At 44.6% G+C, this 18151-nt stretch overlaps 3 protein-coding genes across 10 annotated transcripts in view; 2 read left to right on the top strand and 1 right to left on the bottom strand.

Annotated features, from left to right (window-relative positions):
- Nucleotides 1-235: 235 nt before the first annotated feature.
- LOC118511228 (39S ribosomal protein L10, mitochondrial) lies at nucleotides 236-1245 on the bottom strand. Its single transcript, XM_036054063.1, has 2 exons — nucleotides 1126-1245; nucleotides 236-1048 (listed from the first exon to the last, which is right to left on the bottom strand). The coding sequence occupies exons 1-2, from the start codon at nucleotides 1145-1147 to the stop codon at nucleotides 300-302; spliced, it is 771 nt and encodes a 256-aa protein (XP_035909956.1). The 5' UTR covers nucleotides 1148-1245; the 3' UTR covers nucleotides 236-299.
- Nucleotides 1246-1265: 20 nt separating this feature from the next.
- Nucleotides 1266-2766, top strand: LOC118511226 (nucleoporin nup189-like). The gene is made up of 2 exons (XM_036054061.1): nucleotides 1266-1436; nucleotides 1502-2766. Exons 1-2 carry the CDS (start codon nucleotides 1360-1362, stop codon nucleotides 2709-2711), a joined length of 1287 nt encoding a protein of 428 aa, XP_035909954.1. The 5' UTR covers nucleotides 1266-1359; the 3' UTR covers nucleotides 2712-2766.
- A 336-nt stretch (nucleotides 2767-3102) lies between these two features.
- The window catches only part of LOC118509854 (protein split ends), a 73464-nt gene continuing 58415 nt past the window's right edge, over nucleotides 3103-18151 (top strand). For 5 of the 8 annotated variants that reach the window (XM_036051060.1, XM_036051059.1, XM_036051062.1 and 2 more), the window contains exons 1-3: nucleotides 3103-3237; nucleotides 4513-4824; nucleotides 6801-7125. In XM_036051060.1, the coding sequence (XP_035906953.1) occupies nucleotides 7043-7125 (83 nt within the window). In that variant the 5' untranslated portion in view covers nucleotides 3103-3237; nucleotides 4513-4824; nucleotides 6801-7042. Of the gene's footprint in view, nucleotides 3325-4512; nucleotides 4825-6800; nucleotides 7126-18151 lie in introns of all 8 variants that reach the window. The other 3 variants (XM_036051057.1, XM_036051058.1, XM_036051063.1) reach the window with 3 other exon arrangements.

The raw sequence follows: 18151 nt of genomic DNA, 5'->3' as shown, positions 1-18151 counted from the left end.
AAACCTATGGAACTTTTTCTAATATTGTCTGGCTGCCTAGACTTGACTATACCGGGGGCTAAGGGAACACCGTCCGAAAAGGATTCGATCCTGGAGGTCCAGACAGGTATTAGAAGCCCCTCGAACCGCCTTTCGCGTTTCTGGTGGTTTCATAAGGCTCATCCAAAAGTAGAATTACATGCTCATCTCTTTTCATAAAATGTGATTTAAAAAACTCAAAGACAAAGCTAACACATTATGTTACATGACTGCCTTTAATGCGCTACCATTTAGTTTTCCTCACCAAAATGCGTCACCACTCAACTGTCCACTTTTTCACCAGCAGCATCACTAACAGAGCCGGTCTCTTCCGTTCGCGAATCGATCTTAGCGTACGCATCCAACATGTTTACTAGCTGGCTTTGGTGACACTGTAGATCACTGACGATCTTTCCCCCGGCACTATCCAATACCGCAGCAAACTGTGCCCGTACCGTGGTAATATCGGGCATGGTAGCGTAAGCCGTGAACTCGTTCTTACTTAAAAGTTTCCCTTCCACTATGCCACCCATTAGGACGAGCTGGGGCGTTTTCTTCAACACGCTCAACACCTGCTTTATCTTTGCCGCTTCCGGGCTAAATAGGATCGCCGTTTTTGCTTCGAACAGTGGCATTATCGCTTCGAATCTCGTATCTGCGACCGCTTTACGCATAATTGATTTACCGTACACCTTCACCGATACATTGTGTCGATGGAGTGCCACCTGCACCTTAAACATGTCTTCCTGTCTTATCGAGTTCACGTGCAGCAGTGCTACGAGCTGGCTGTGCTCGAACCAGTTCCGGGCCTCCCGGGCAATGATTGTTTCGTACGGGTTGTCCACCCTTTTGCTTTTCAGCGTCTGTTCCGCTTCGATGCATGGAGCGTTAAATTCGGGCTTTTTGTAGTACGGTTTAATGATTTCGAGCACGCGAGCTCTTTCGTAATGCGGTGGTCGCGGGCGCTGGATGTTGATCTTTCCGCGGAACCGGCGAAATGTGAGCAGCGGGTTGCGCGACTGCAAAAGTCCTACAAGAAGATAGTGCGTTGTATATAAAATCATTGAAATTGATAATAAAGACACTGAATTGTTTAATTTAATTTACCATTTACAACAAAGTTCGACATGTTGCGGCTATTTTTCTTCCAGATAAATCAAAACAATTCCAATGTCGGCAGAAATGTCATTCTTCCAGCTGTCAAACTACGGGTGCTTCGGGCGGCGGGGCGAAAATCGGGCGAAAACGAACAGTCAATTTCTCAACAAAAAAAAACAATCAACAAAACAGCTGCGGTGGGTTTATTTGTGATCAACAACTCTGCAGAATAAAGCAAACAAAATGGTTCTGTGCATGTACTTTCTGAATAATAATTGCCGATTTGGTTCGAGATGCAATAACGAGCATATAGACATCGGGTAAGCAGGTAACCCAAAGCACAGTGCCGTCCAATCTGTAACGATGTGTGCTCTCCCTCTTGAAGGTCCATGGTGAAGAATGAAGCCGACGCGACACTGAAAGGAAATCAATGGCCACTTTCTTGCTTCGGTCCGTTCAAGGAGCGGAACTGCATTCCCAACTTTATCGAGGATCAAAGCTTCGAGGAAATTCGTATGATGTACCTGGAAGCGAAAATGCAGAACAACATACCAGCCCACCAGATGCAGCTTGCGCAGATGATAAACGATGCCAAGACGAAGATGCAATGTCTCACGGCGATGAACAGAGACATCTTGACCACTTTGGTGGAAATCTATAATCAGCAGGAAAGCAGCACCGCGAAACCGGCCAACACTTCATCGAACCCGTTTGCATCGATAGGGTCCGTCGGGGCCAACACCACAGCATCCAATATTTTCGGAGCTGGCAACAGTGGCAATACGTTCGGTTCTGGGTTTGGAGCAAGTGCCACAGGTGGTACTGCTGGCACTGTCGGTAGCATATTTGGTGGTGGTTCAATTACCGGCCAAACGGCACAACCGGCCGGAAACATCTTTGGATCGGCTGCGTCCACGACGAACAACATATTCGCTAAACCTGCACAGCAAGTAGCTTCTGGCAACATCTTCGGAATGGCGCAACCGACAAACAGCGTCTTCGGAGGTCCTGCAGTGATGGGTGGAGGACTGTTCGGTAGCGTTCAGCAACCGACACAACCCGCGGCACCCATGTTCGGTGGTGGTACAGCGCCAACGAACCCGGTTGCCGGTGGAAACATATTTTCAAATGCCACTAGCAACGCCTTTGCCCAACCAGCGGCACCAGCCGGTTCCGTTTTTGGCGGTGGGAGTATATTTGGCAACAATGCAGCATCCGGTGCGCCCGCAGCTGGTGGTTTTGGAACAATTGCATCGCAACCCCAGCAGGGCGCTGGTTTATTTAACTCCGCTTCCTTCGGCACCAGTGCCCCAGCAAGTACAAGCTTCGGAACGTTTGGCTCCCCGATGCAAGCAGCGCCTGCAGCTAATGCTCCAGCGTCACAAAATGTGTTCCTGTCCACACCTACGGCTTCGCCGTTTAGTGCATCGATGAGTTCTAGTGCATTCGGTGCAGCACCTCTCGGTCCTAGCATATCGGCTACAATGTACAGTAACATGGAAGCAGTAACGCCTGAACATTTAGCTGCCTTTAAGTCTGAACAATTTCAACTGGGTCGTATACCAACTGTACCGCCGCCCAAAGAGCTATGTTAATAAAATTGTTGCAAATAAAACTAAAGCATTCTGCTGTTTCGGATGATTTATGAAATTATGTTCGGTTATTTAACGAAGATTGGCAGATTAGAGCATTTTTAACTAATTTTTTGACTGTTACATTCTATCCGAATGAATTCTTCCAGATTAACGCCTTTACACAGAAACAAAAAAATCAAAGTCCTCAAAATTGATTCAAATTAGTAAAATAATTTCATAAAAACCAAACCGCCATAAACTGCAATAAAATACTCCTTACGCTGAATTTGACAGCTGGTGCCCTAATGTCATAAGACTAAACGTCAAAACTTGGTATTGCAGGACCAGACGGCGGAATCATTCCACGCACCCGATTCCCGATTATTCGTGGCTGAACGGAGGCACGACGGATAAACGAGGTTTCACTGTTATTCTTGCGTTCACATGGCAGCAGGGAGGCGCTGTGTCGTTCGCTCGCGTGAAGTTTGAAATACAGTTAAAAAAGAGAAAATTTACCATCTAGTGTGTTCCAGTGCATTGATTGAAGGTGAAAAGTGCTTCATATTACTATTGCCATGTGCATACGCGTGTCACTTTAGCCGAGAATGTGTATTGGAAAAGATAAGCATTTCACGTACGTGCGTTTGGTGCGTGCAAAGCGTGTGTGTATGTGAAGATGCGTGTGTGCGTTCGGGAAGCCGTGTGCACGGCGTAGCACAGCGCGGCACAGATCGAAAAGAAAGAGAGATAGCGTACGTGTGTGCTACTGATTTGCTGGTGGTGTGCTTGCCTATCGCTGCGAACAATCGTGTATGAGGAGGTTCCGCACGGTAACTGTGCGAAAACGTAGTGCCAGACGTTTTTCACAGAGATGTATCACGGAAACTACGAATTTGGCTTAATCGCGCCACCGTTCGTCCTCCAGCAACTTCCTCTGAAGCAAAAACCAAGCAATCGAGTTTCTGTGAGATTTTACAATACGTTGCCTACTGCGTTTATGATGTTAAATTCCGCGTAACGCTAGAAAAGGAGAGCAAAGGCGCGTATGAGGTAGAAGAAGAAATGAAGCTACCATACAAAGTAGTTTGACGAACGAAAAGCGTATCTGTGTGTGCGCGAAATGGAAAAACAACCGAACGTGTGTGTGTTTGTGCAGGTTTTTAGAAAAAAGAACAAGAGAAGGCATGTAACGAAGAATTGAAGTAACATAAAAAAAAGATGTGCCTTATTAATATTGTCCCCGCCTCATGCGCTGGTAAGTTTTTTTATTGGAAAGTTTGTTTGTAATTTTACAACAATTTCATTTAAACAGTTTTCTTTCTGGCTCGGTTAAGCGATCCTGAGGGATGTAACACAAATGAAATTGAGGCCCTGAAAAGGGAAGAATTAGAAGAAAGTTAAAACAAAATTACCTTAAATTTGAAAATTAAATAACAAAATTTGCTATTTAATTACACATAACAGTTTTTCCCATCCATATACTACCATATTTTTTGAATATTAAAAGCCTCGTCTTTTTAAATATAATTTATCTATTTTTTTATTCCTTGAGGACCTGATGCCATAATTTATCTAATAGGTTAAATGCGTGTTTTCTCTCTTTTTCAGAACGCTACTTCCGCGATAGCTCTCAAATGTGCCTACTGAAAGAGACACCTCAAGGGGTCATCAATATAAAAAATATTGAATTACAACATTGCTATATCACATGACGTCGAACATTACTATTTCTACAGTCTAGATCTTTCTAATATCCAGTTTATCGTATGTTTATATATGATTTGTATTTTGCTAATGTTCTGTACCTTTCGTGTGATTTTAGCAGATGTAAATGTGTTCATTCTGTGCATAGGAGAATATCATCCTAGTAGTATGTGAATGTGTGAATGTTACTTCTGGCCACGAATAAGCAGCTGGGAAGGAAAAGCGCTTCTCTTCGTTGCTTTATCTGGCCGGAAAATACCTCGAACCAGCGAGAGAGAGAGAGAGAGAGAGAAAGAGAGTTAAAGTGCGAGAAGTAGAAAAGTGTAAATTGTAACCCAAAGTGAAAAGAAAGAAATTGCAAAGCAAGCCAAGCCGCAGCCCCAGCCAGGGCTGAGAATCATCGACGCAAATTCGACGCGAGAATCTAAAGGTAAAGCAAAGTGATTGTGTGTTTGTGCAGTAAAGTGGTGTGTAAAGCGTTTTTGTAGGGTATTTTGTTAAGTAAGAAAAGTGTTATTAAGTTCCCGGTTTTTATTCTTGCCTGTGTTGGCTCATACGCGTTTGCGAAAGTTTAAAAAAGCAAAGAAAAAGGATAGGAAGCCTTTTTTCCCGGAAGTGGCGTGAAAAAGGGTGTGTTATATTTATTCTTAAGCAGTAGCAGCAGCAGTAGTAGTGGTGGTGGGAGAGAGGGGCGAGGAGCTTATTAGCTCGGTTCCTTCACACCACAGCCATCCAGCCCGCAACCCCTATATCAGCGGCAGCAGCATACAAGGGCAACATGGAAGACGGAGTAAAGAAAAAAGGAAGCAAAACGCCGCGCTGCTAGTTCCGTCGTGTCGCGCGTATGTCCGGGGTGATCGTCGCGCTTTATCTGGAAAATGGAAAAGGCGATGTTCCTCGCACGGGTGGCAGAAGCGTTAGTAAAGATGATGATGGGGATGCATCGTTGACATCAACACCATCACCACACAATTACAGTAATCGTTCCGCGTTCGTATTTCTGCGCTGTCGAAAGTGTCAAAAGTTGGGTCGGTCGGTTTTCGGTCGCGTAGCCTGCTTTGCATACATCCGGGAAAAAAGTGTCGCGCAAGAAATATCCTTTCCAATTTCGTCCTTCACCAATACCAGCGCAACCGCATCATCGTCATCGTCATCTGGGGGAAAGTGTATCGGCATGGTAACACAACCGTCGTCTCCGGGGCTCTGCACTGCTGCTGTGTGAGCGAGTGTGTGCGTGCGTTGCTGTGGTGTGTGTATGTGCATATGTGCGGTGCGTTTCCAGTGTGAACGCGGCGCGGCGCTTTTCGGTGTGGCATACTAAGTGCGCGAAATCGATTGAGCTGCATTTTTCATGTTTTCACATTGTTGTTGTTGTTTTTTTCCTCTAAAAGGTTTGTAGGTGGTGCAAAGTGTACCCGTGTGTGTGCGCGCTGGTGTGTGTGATGGTAAAAAGGGAAAAAGAAGAAGTAGTGGCGTGGTATTTTGAAATGTTTCAAATGCAAAATGCATTTTTTTGCTGATCCACACTAAAAGCAAAGTAGTGAAAGCTAATAAGAAAAAGAAAGCCAAGTTGTAGCCAAGTTAGGCAAAAAAGCAGCCAAAGGAGTGAGCGTGAGCCAGGAGGAGGTGGGGGAGATGGTGAGCATTCCCTAGAATCCACGTCCTTCGTTAATTGAAAGTTAATCCTTCCTCTTGTGCGTGATCAGCTTTCATGTGTGTGTGATCGTTGAAAGTGTTTTGGTGCGTCTCAATGTGAAGCCGTTAGAGCATGGTGTTTCCGACGAATGTCGCTTTGATTGCTCAGCAATCTTCGTCGTCATCGTCGTGGCTCACTTTGATGGTGGGCTGCGGCTGCAGTTTTAGTCAACCGTGCGACAACATCGATATCCGTGACGAAGGTGGAATGCACCGAATGGGACGACGATGAAGGCAGAATGTGCCCTTCGTACTGTGTGCGCCGGTCGAGAGCCTTGAAAAGCAAAAGGATCATCGACAGAGTGTATCATCGCGTCCCACCACGATCGTCGGCCAAAAGACGCCGGCGACGAGGCATGGTTGCCCTAGGATGAATGCTGCTTTCGCATCAACAGCACAAGAATTGTTTCAGCGCCAGCAGTGTCAGTCCATAATTCTACCAACATAAGAAAAAAAAACTTCAGGCACAACATTGGGCGTTACAGCGAGAGAAGGATTAAGCTTCATACTACAATACCGTACATAGCCAGTAGAAGTGCGTGTGTGAGCTAACAAAACTACTCTAACCAAGAAGGCGAGAATCCCTTATACCCTCAAAACTCCCAAACTACAAAATCGCCAACACCGTTTTTACTTCTTTGCATATTTCCCTCCCACCTTCAAGAACGGATCATCATTCCATTCTTTCATCTCTGTTTCCTTCCCACTAAGGTAACCTACCACTCAAGACTAAGATATCCTCAAGGGTGTAAGATCACATTAGGGAGTCCAAAATCCTCTCAAATCCCACCATCATACGCGGAAGAAGCAAAATATCTGCCCTTGCTTACTAGCTTATTTGGTTGCGATCTCAGCTCGCGGGGCACTATACTAACGCATTCATCGATTCGTCCTTCCGCGTTGAGCATACCGCCAAACGAGATCCGCCTCCATGAAGCATCAGAGGCTAGAAAATGGTACGCGAGACTCGACATCTGTGGGTTGGCAACTTACCCGAAACGGTACGAGAGGACAAGCTAAGGGAACATTTTAAAAGGTAAGTGTCATTTAGTTTTCTGTTGCTTAGGTCTATATGTGTGTATGATATCAATTCTATTGTCCTCTACGTCTTGATTCCATTGGTCCCTGAAAACTATGCATAGGTAGGCCCACTTTATCCTCTACCTATATGTGGAATTGTTGTTGCTATGGTGATGATTGTATGAGATAGCTAACCGCCGCCGTACCCTTGTCGTCCTAGTTTGCATCGATTGCCCGAATGTGTGTGTGTTTTGCAGCTGCTGTGTTTATGTGGCTGTACCTAGCTCCTCTGTTTGAAGGTATTGCTAAGGAATTCAGTTTTTCTATGGTTAATCCTTAGGGTAACTCCTTTACACATAGCATTGCTAGGACTCTTGAAATGAAAACTCCTGGGGGAAACTTATCCATCTTGAATAAGAGTGCCTAATGAGATTAATGGTCCTGCTGGTTGTCGCAGTCGGGCCTTGGCAAAAATGAAACAATGTTAAGAATCAACTGTTAATCATTTTCACTGTATTCGTGCTTGTTAGTTTCATGGTCAAGAACGCGTGACAAAGACAGTTGTTAACTATTTTTCATTTGATGACTCTTTCTCCTTGCGATCCATCGTCGTCAATATCGATTCTTTTATGTACTGATAGTACAGCATTATCAGTTTGTTTGAAGCAGCTAGGTCTAATATAGTAGATTTCCAATAGCACTTCCTTATGGAATTTGGGGCCATATAAATGATGGAGACTCCCTCCATGCCGCTTAAGGAAGTTCTGCTTCTGTCGAAGCAAATGCAGTACCTTGAAATCTCGGGACCCCCAGGCATCTGCTGAGTTCGCTTACAACATGATCCGCCTCTGCTACGGAGGAGATTATCCAGGCTGTCAGCTATTGCTACTAGGGCTTTTGTAACATGTTCTCACCTCCGGAGACATGTTGTATGACGCTTAAAATGCAGCAGAAACTAAAAAGGAAATTCCAGAAATCTGTGGTACACAGCGTTCACAACGAATTGTTTGGTCGGACCCATCCATCAGTGGGCATTTTTCAAGCATATTCTTTGGCCAACTCATTGCCAAGACTCAGAAACAGCTGAAAATGTGCGTATTAGCAAATATGCGTACCAACAGAATTTAGTATCGGTTGACTACATTGTCTGCCAAAAAATTGCGTTGTTTTATCACCGCTTTTGCTACCATACTGTTCTGTTCGCACAGACTGTAATCGACAGTCTTTTATGTTTTGTCTCAACTCATCTCTTCGGTACACTCCTCCGATACGGCGTAATTGCTCTTGCGCGCATACTTAGTTTGTAAAACGGCAATATTGCCCCTCCAATAAATGCAACCGAATTGGTGGGATGATTGGCAGGCAAGAGTGTGTAGTGTTGTGGATAATGAGATATGCAATTCCACCATCCCAAACATCCAATAAAAATACGCCCTCATGATGCATCAATAAACATAAAATCGCCATGCATGCATGCCCGGTATTGCTGCTGCGCTCGCTGTGGAGCTTCTTGGATTGACGGTTGCATTCTTCGAAAATTGCATAGCAATATAGTAAGCAGTAGCATCCACGTATCCAATCTACCGCTCACAGTGTAGAGGTTGTAAAAAAAGCCAGCAGTCAGTCTTGTTATGAGGGGATCAATAAAATATGCTTGCGAACAACCGTCACATCGTTTGTCATCTCATTTCGTTCTACTTTGAATCGAAGTTTATATTAACTATGGTTCCACATTTGCCGGTGACGGTGATAAAATGATTGTCGTATTTATATCTGTACTCCTGTCGATATTTAAAATCCATTAGCGAGACAGTGGAAGAAGTGTACCAGAGTTGCATTTCATATTTTTCCCATTTTTAGGCTTTTGAATTTCACAACGTGTGGAAATGAATCCACAAAAGTGTAACGGTATTGGGCATATTTGGCATCCGGGAGGCAGAGTTGGTGGTGCATCCATTTTGTTTATCAATAGTATAACGTTATGGAAAAAGATTATCTCTCTTCATTATCTACTAGCGGCTTGTCCTACAGATGACAAGCCATACAAAGTATAACCTTTTTTTAATTTCAACTTAATATTCACAGTGGAGACATTTTTTTTTTTCAAAATATTACTACCGATTTGTAAGAGTTACATCCCAGTTTCTTTAGAGTAAACTTACTGTAACTGGACCAATACCATTGAAGCCAACGGAGCAAAAGGATGTTTTGAGGTGTATTATTCTAGGCACCGCAGTTTCGCTATTGATTTCCTATGCACACGCTACCTGAAGCTTTAACGCAGTCTGATGTTGTGTTCTTACGTTGGTTTGTGCAAAAGAATATTGAAATTATACAATTTTACTAATTTTGGAGTTGAAAATCGATAAATAATTGAATGAAGAGTGGAGAAAAAAGCACATACGTAATAGCATGAACCGATGTTTTCCGTAGGGTTAGTACATTTTATTTGTATCTCACTATCTCTAGACTCTCATTCGTTCGTTCGTTCGTTCGTTCGGGGTGACTGCTCTATCGCGCTCCCGCTCTGCCCGCCGCGTTCGTTTTCTGTCGCTCTTTCGTTCACTCAAGCGCAAAGGCAGCGCCAAGTCATCGCTTCGCTTGACAGCGGAGCGGTTTTGCCACACAGTGTGTGTTGTTGGTTTAGTGCTGTGCTGTGCGTGTGTGTTTGTGTGAGGTGATACGAATACCGCACGGAGCGGCAAGCAAGAAAATCCCTTGCGCCCGTGCGCTTAAGCAAGATGGGTAGCACATTGGATGTTTGCCAGAATGAAAGCAAGACAGATGAGACCACGGTGAAGCCGTCGTACACACACGCACACACATTCATGCACAAGTGTATTATTACAGATGTGTTCACAGTAGAGTGGCGTCCGGACGACAGGGCAAAGCCTGTTTTTGCTCTTCATTCCTGCCTGGTAGTCTTGTTCTTTGCCCGTTCGTTTGTTCATTCGTCGTCCATCGTGCGCTTCGAGTGTTTTTCCACGGGCGGCCCCTACCATGTTTCGTGGTGTGCGTGTGAGCACCGATGTTCGCATTTACCAGTAGATAAGATAGCGGTAGAAGAAGCAAAGGCAGCAGGCAAACATCACCGCCAGCAGCAGCAAGTAAAACGATGGGAAGCGCCTCAAAAGGCAGTCGCGCAGTTAAGAACAACATGCAAGCGAGAAGAGGGCTTGTGAAATGGAATAATTTACTACTAGCCTGGTATGGTCGGAAAACAGAGAGAAAAAAATATGCAGGAAAGAGTGGCCCAGGAATGCCTGCTCTCTGGATGTGTTGGGTGTGTGTATGCGCGTCGTTGGTAAAGCGCCATTGCAGAAAATGCTCTATTTGTATGCGTGTCGATACTCGCTGTTCCTTTCTATTGCACAGCATGTAACTCTTGATGCGACTCGCTCTAACACACGCGAATAGAAATTTAGCACCACAGAAATATATGGGGTTTGGGAAATGTTTGCGGGGAAAGAACGAATCGCTTGTGAAGAATGATCCATCTAAGCAATCCATTCTGTGTAATTTTTCCCCCAATTGTATGGGAAAATATTTGTCAGCAACTATTTCATGTAATAATTTAGGTTATTCCTATTTTTCGAATGATTTGTGAATATTCGGATTGTTCTCCCCGAAACTGATACCTGTGATGCGTTATGATAGTATTGGTGCAGTAAATACACTTCCACCAACACACAATTTAATGCTCTTCCCATGACGGTGGTGTCGGACCAAAGCCTGCTTGCCCAGAGTTGGCTCGGAAAAGAAATGTTGAAAGAAAGAGAGAGGGAGAGAGAACGCCCTTTCTAGGAACCAGAAGGCACGTCTCGCTCTTGCTTATAGCCGCAAAATAAGTTTAGCGCGGAATATACCAGAGTTTGGACATTTCTTCGTCATCAGGATGATGTGTTCTCTTCTTGTATGATTTCCTTTTTCGTCTTCCATCATCATCATTATCCATCCGGTCCGGCAGTTTTCGCATTTCGCATGGTGGCGGTTTGGTTCCATAGCTCTAAATACACACACACACACACACACACATACCCGAGCTCAGATGTTCGCTCACGCCATATTGCTCAAGCTGGTGCTAGGGGAGCAAGAAGAAGGTATGAACAAAGTCCTTGCTTGTTGGTTCCTTTTTGTGTCTCTTTCCAGCAAATGGTAGAATTTTTCGTGCGCTCACTCGCTCACTCTCACGCTGCACCTGTTAATGTGGGTATTGCTCGTTGGTGGCTTCCCGTGTTCCCTTCTTGGTCGATGGAGCAATAATTGGAAGCAGGCAGTAAAAAGCATCTTTTCATAGCAACTGTCTAATCCCTTGTGCTTTTTTACTGGCGCTGGAAGTAACTATTATAAGTCGCTGCTATATATGAGCGAGCTAGTTTCAAATGAGCCCCCAGAACTTTGGAGCAGTAGAAATGGTTCGATCTTACACTTGTCCAAAAAGAAAACCTCAACGAGCAGTAGCACCGCCAGAAGCATGCTTGTCCAAGATTTCGGTTTTCGGCAGATTGCGCTAGATTTCGTTGGTTTTTAGTGGGTAGTGGTTACTGTCCGGGCTTGGGTGTTGTTCCCATTGCAGAGGCAGCGTATGACGTGATTCTACAACTTCTCTCTGCGCGGAATACGTATTTTCTGTAGTCCGGTTCGAGATGAAACTACCGTGGAGGAAGCACTGCGTCATATCAGGAATCTTCCACCCGGAGGATGTTGCTGTGTGTGCCTGGTTTAAGTGTTTGCTATTCAAACACACTTGAATGGCAGAAGCCTCTCGAGACTTTCTTATTCCAGACAAATGATGCTGCTTGTTGTCCCGGGAAAAGATCAGGAATGGCACTGCCTTTCATCTTTCATGGGGGACAGACTTGTTTTTTGCTGATGTCTTCCGCAGAGGGCAATCCAATGCAGAGAAGAAATTCCCTTGTAAAGACAGTAATATGCGTCTAAAAATGTTTGAGAATATGACAAGAACAAGAACGTAGGAAATAAGTATGACGTTCTCTTGTGCGGAAGATATCGAACGCTGATTTTGGCATGTTGTTGGTATTAGTCTGGTTTTCTGCCCGGGCGAATTTCTGGACGCCGTCAAAAAACCTCTTAGTATAGTATAACTAAGCTTGGTCAGCTTAGTTTAATATTTTGGTGAGGTTCTACGCGATAAAACGACGTCTTCTAGAACGGTTTCTGCAGGAACGACTTGTAATTGCTATAGCAGGTTCGAAAATAGCCTTACCAGTTTGTTAGATGTGTCCGCCTCCACTACTCAGCTTGATTGGACATTGAGCTTGCAGGCAGCTTACTAGTCTCTAGCCGTAAGAAAATATCAAATTTCAGCAGTAGTGGTGGATTGGCCACGGACAAACGACGGTACCACTGCTGTACGGCAGCAAAAGGATTGATGACACGCATACTCTTGTGTTGTTTATTCAAGTCGCATTTATAAAAGGGAAGGAAACATCTCCTTCTTCAGCGACCCGCGCGTCTGTGAAAGCGGTCACCGCTAGTAGATTGGATTGCAAACAAAAATCGGATTTTCTTTCTTTTGCTTTCAGCCAATGACAGCGAAAAACTTATTCGCTTGTGGTTTGGTGTGCGTTGAAGAATCGAAAATGTAATGTAGTGCACTTTTTTTGTTGTTGTCCTCGATTGAGTTGTTTTTGCTGTCGTTGTTGTTGTTGTTGGCGGCGGCGGATGCTGCTGCTTCTGTAGAAATCCGGTCTTGTTGGATATGGTTGATTGGGCTTGCGGGCCCCGAAGAGTTGAATATAAGAAAAAGACGTTGGAACACTGCGAATAACCCGTTCGCGCCCCAGCGGACCATTGTATTATGATGTTGTTTTTGTTCACGGTTTTATACGAAGAGCACAACAAGGACGGATTTCGCTGGCAGAGTAAATGCGATGGACAGCCATTTTGTTCGCAAGAGTAAATAGGACAGAAGAGAAAACGTAATCCTCGATCGTCGTCACCAGCAGCACACAACACACACACACAAAGCGATACATCTTTTCTCATCGTTCCAATGACGACGGTGAGTTGGCGAATGTGTGCGTGTGATGTACACCTTCCCGGATGCGCTTCGTCATGCGTTTTGCCCGTCACTACTCACTCGTGCTTGTCTCTTCCCACCCTTGTACGGTGCTGGTTTCCTCCGTCTCTTTCTATCTTTATGATTGGCGAAACACCACACCACCATCAGACAGCAAGCAGGAGTTTCTGCTTATGCTAGAAAAGGCTATTTACCTTACATTATTAACCGAGCCAACAAAAAAAAGAAACGCGCTGTAACGCGCGCGCTCATACTGGCCAAAGCCAAAGCCGAGCCAACCCAACGGAGCGAGAATCATTCCGTTTCTCGAAGGACCTCAAATTCGACTCTACTGCGCTATATGTGTGCGTGAGTGTGTGTGAGAGCGCTCGGCAGGCCAACAGTTATCTGCGTCATAACGTGGGGGAATATATAGAGAAGGCGCTTTTTACACTCTAGCCTTGCTTGCTTGCGTGGTCCAACGACGGAATTGCTTGCCGGCTGATGGAAGACCAGCAGAGCAAGCGTGAGAGCATCATCTGTATTGCCTTTCTTGTTCGGCAGCCTGCTTTTCTGCTCCGGGGTTATCGTACATGCAGTTGAGCTAAAGCGTCAAAACAATGTGTATTTGAGATGGCGCGTATGCATGTGTGCATGGGTGAATAGAGAAGGAAAGAAGGCCGTGGAATTAGTACAGTGGTATGTGGTGTGGTGGTGCTTTTTCTTCCCGCTGCTGCCTGTATGGAGTGGTTGGATCGATTCATAAGGATTGCAAAGGATGGGTGGGTAAAAGGAGAAGCGATAGAGAGAGAGAGAAAGAGAGAATGGAGTTTTGAGCCTCCTTGTGCAAAGTGTGCTTGTTTTTTGGCCCGCGTTTCATTGCCTCACTGCTCGAGAATAAGAGAGAGGTAACGTATGTGTGTGTGCGCGCGTGAAAGAGAAAAGGACAGATAGATAGTGCGCACACATCGGCCGACAAAACGGGGTGGACGGAATGGGAAAAAACGCTCTACGGTGGACCAATGTTTTCCGTAGGGTTAGTATATTGATTTTAATTGGACGCTTGTCAAACACGGCAGCGCGACCGAGACGGGAGATGGCATGCGTGCGAGCGCTTGCGCACAGCCGGGCATTGTACGCACGTGAGAGAGACTGAGAAAGGGATTTGACCGAGATGTACATTTCGGTGTGTGGCTCACGGATGGCAAACCACACGATCCAACGACTGGGATGGTGTGTGTTGGTTTGATTTGGTTTTGGCCCGGCTCGGCTGCGGGGTTCTCCATAGCCAGCACTCCACTCGGCCAACAGTGCAGTGTGCGCGGCTAGCTAGCTGAGTGTGCTCTCGTGCGTACAGTGACTCGCTGGCCCGAGAGACACACAATCTCGCCGTCGTCATCCCTGGGATTTTATCGGTGTGTTCACCCGCTACGCTTTTGCTCCAGACAGGGGCGAGCCAAAGCGAGACGGAATGAGAAAAACGCCCTGCGAGTGCAAATGAATAGCAACATCATAGCGCACTTCGTTCGATGCCTTCTTTTGCCAACATCAGCAGCAGCAGCAGCACTCGCCATGTGTGTGCGTGCATGATAGGGTGTTTTGGGGGCTTTTTTTTTACCTTCAATCAGAAGCGCACGTATTCTACTTTACTCCAATATATGTGAGGCAACAGCATACATTTGATGGACGATGACGACGACGACGCACCGACCTGAAGAGCACAGCGCAGCCAATATTTTACGCGTGTGTTTCTTTGTACCACACCGTGTGTGAATGCCTGTATGAGTCGCCATGTGCGCGACAAAAGAAACCAGCGAAAGGAGTGAGCGAAAATAAGCTTCATCTTTTTAAGAGCGCTGTTTTCTTTCGGCCTTTTATTTTTCTTCTACTTTTAGATTCGGCTGATGGACGACGGAATCGTCGGACCTCTGGTCCCGGTGTGTTTGTTTCCCTACGCGCGCGCGTCTCCTCGCGGTTTTGTCTTATGAACGCCCTTCAACCGTCATCGCTGATGATGAGACACGCATAACGCCGCACCACACACCACAGGCCTAGCGAAGAGGCAGCGCTCTTGTCAGAAGAGTGGTGTTCCTGATGCTCGCTCTCTCTCGCTCTAACAATGTTACCCACCCATCCATTTCGTAAGGATGGGAGCATTACTTTTTTCGCCCGCTTTGACCGAGACCAATCGATACGATCCATAGCACACTGGGCACACGGAACTATATTACTACCATTTCTACTACTACTACTATGAACAGAACCGTATCTTGATTCGAATGGCCAGGGCTGACTAATATTTGGTAGAGAATGTGTGTGTGTGTGGAAAAGGCGCGTATGTGTGTTGTGTCGTAATTTTCCATATCGTACCATCCGATCCAATTCGTCGATGGGTGGTGGTTGGTTTGGTTGGCTAGGTCTTCCATTTGCCCATAATTCCAGAATAGAATGCGGGCTGTGGGGTGGTAATAGGGGGTTGAACACGAAAACTGCAACATGGCTTGTAACTGGAGATACTGTAGTTTTATAGGTTCGTTGCTGACGTACGCAAGCTAAATGGTTGTAACGGTTGGGCCTGAAGAGATTTCAACCTTGAAATCATTTTGGAAATGTAATTCTGTAGTAATGCAATCATAAACAAGGGACTGACTATCTAGCTAAACGGATAAACTAATTTAACGAAGTCAGTTAATTTCGAAGTCTCGAGGTTGTAGAGCCAAAATAGAAGAAGAATGTAATTTTCGATTGTTTTGAAAGTATCTAAGAAACACCCCAAACCCCTTGCTATTTCTAAGGAAATCCACAATTTTTTAATGTCCAGGATGGGGGAAATAATTCTAGAAATTATTCTTACATATGCTAATTCTGCTTCCGTTCTTGAGGTAGTACTCCCCGTGTCATATCCTCATAAGTCTATGTAACGAGCTGTTCGTACCATAGTTACTACTCGTTTGGGGTTCCCATTTACACCTAAATGGTATTACTATTATTGGCTTTGGGACTTACGCTTGTGCTATCGTGCTCTTCTTTTTTGGTCTGTGCGCGGAGTTGACAATAATGGATATGTGGTGGCGGCTATATATACCACGAAGAACTGACGGAAATGGACTGTATGCTGGTTGGCTGGGCGACAATTACACACTGTAACGACTGCCGAGTGTAATATGTGGCGTAGTTTCTATTTGCTGTCGACTGCGTTTCCTTTTCGATGTAATCATCTATTTATTTGGTCCTACTACATTTGCGGGTCTTGATTTGTCTGCTTTAATGGCTGACTATCTTTGAATTGGTTTAATCCACGTTGAGCATGACCAAGTGCTAGCTGAACTAATAAAAACTGGTAGCACTGGTTGGGATAGCGAGTCGTTCGCAAGCTTTTAGGATCCATACATAATCTAACCAAGCAAATGGGTATTATTGTGCTGAATATTACCTTGAAGATTTTCTCACTAATTTTACAAGATCGATTTGGCGGATCGTGGAGAATTACGATGAGCAAAATCTGCCTACCATAAGAGCTTCACTATGCGTGCCAAATCTTCGAGAAAATGACAGTGCATTAACGATGATACTCGGACTATTTCAAGTACAGCACAGCCATGATAAAACTATTAGAATTGATAGAATCCTGGCCGAGCCTCGCTTTGTTATTAGAATGAAAATGTCCAAAATCACGTGTTGGATATTTTTTTATGGGAGAATCTTAAGCCATACAAGAGTCAACTGCCAATGAGAACAACATGGTTAGAAGTTCCGAGAAACGGGGCTTAATAAAAACTAGGTGCAAAGCAATGACGCTTGAAACATCGGGAACTAAGTTAATCTAGATTCTGACACACACTAACAACATAAGCACATTTATTTGAAGCTCTCGTATGTAGCAGAAGCTTACCAGTGTTCCCGATCTAGCGGAGAATCATACGGCCAAAACCAAGGCCCAGCGACCCTGGTAACAATGGTTGATACGCTGCAGTGATATTTTCAGTTAGGTGACTGCTCCTACGAAGTCATCTAAAACATTATTTTTGGTTAACAGTTAGCACTATCAACAACATAGAGGCAAAGGTTCACACATTGGAATGTTCTCCACTAAAAACATGACCAAGGCGATAAACCAAGCTGGGTCTTATAAACGGCAATAAAGAACGCCGTCATAAGTTTCTGATGGATAGCCTCTGTCAAAAATCAATTCCTTATATGAACCCCAGGACATTGGAGAATGCGTGGAACTTGGCTCCCCTTTTCATATCATCAGAATGGTTCCGGATGATCTGTCCTTCATCTAGACTATCAAGCATAAAGCGAAGGCATTTTTTACCATTCCATCTACCAGCGGTAGACAGAGCCAGCGTGGTAGGCCCAAATTGAGATGGAGTACTCCTGAAGTCGCTGATTCTTCTTGAAGTTTGGGATAGTAAATAAGTAACCGATGCACTTTTTTTTATTGTCTCTATCTTTGGTATAACAGATTTATAATTTCAGAACGAAAAGAGCGAATTGGAGCTTATAAAACCCTCTTACATCACATCATGGCTATTTCAACATCTTCTTAAATTAAGAAAACTTTATTAAAATGTGGGATTCATGTGGAATTAAGGTTGGGAATTACAAAACAAATCCAATTCGCTGAACTCACCTTTAAAGGCAATTAGAAGAGTTAAGCGATAAAAAAATAGAGAAGTAAGGGATTATTTATTTTGACGCTCTTTAGAAGAAAAAATTAAAAGCACCTATTTTTAGTCGATGATGATGTAGTTGTTATTCCATGATTACACCAGCCGCCGCGCTGGTTGGTGCTTAGTTTACCTAGTTTATTTCTTTATTAGGTCAAACCGGTAACTAGTTTAGCTTGTAACTGGTTTCTTGGTCGGCTTAGATGGAGCGTGCTTTTTTAACACCTCTGAATCACGAAAAAGGCGCCACTTGCTAACTCCAGTTCGCCCACACCAACAGGATTTGTTCTTGCTCTCCATGCAGCTCCGTAGACATAGTTAATAAAGGCAGAACCACGCTTATATTA

This window comes from Anopheles stephensi, chromosome 3, assembly GCF_013141755.1.
Source record: "Anopheles stephensi strain Indian chromosome 3, UCI_ANSTEP_V1.0, whole genome shotgun sequence".
NCBI classification, from domain to species: Eukaryota; Metazoa; Arthropoda; class Insecta; order Diptera; family Culicidae; genus Anopheles; species Anopheles stephensi.
Note: the sequence above shows the minus strand (reverse complement) of the source record. Positions and strands in the feature narration are given on the sequence as shown.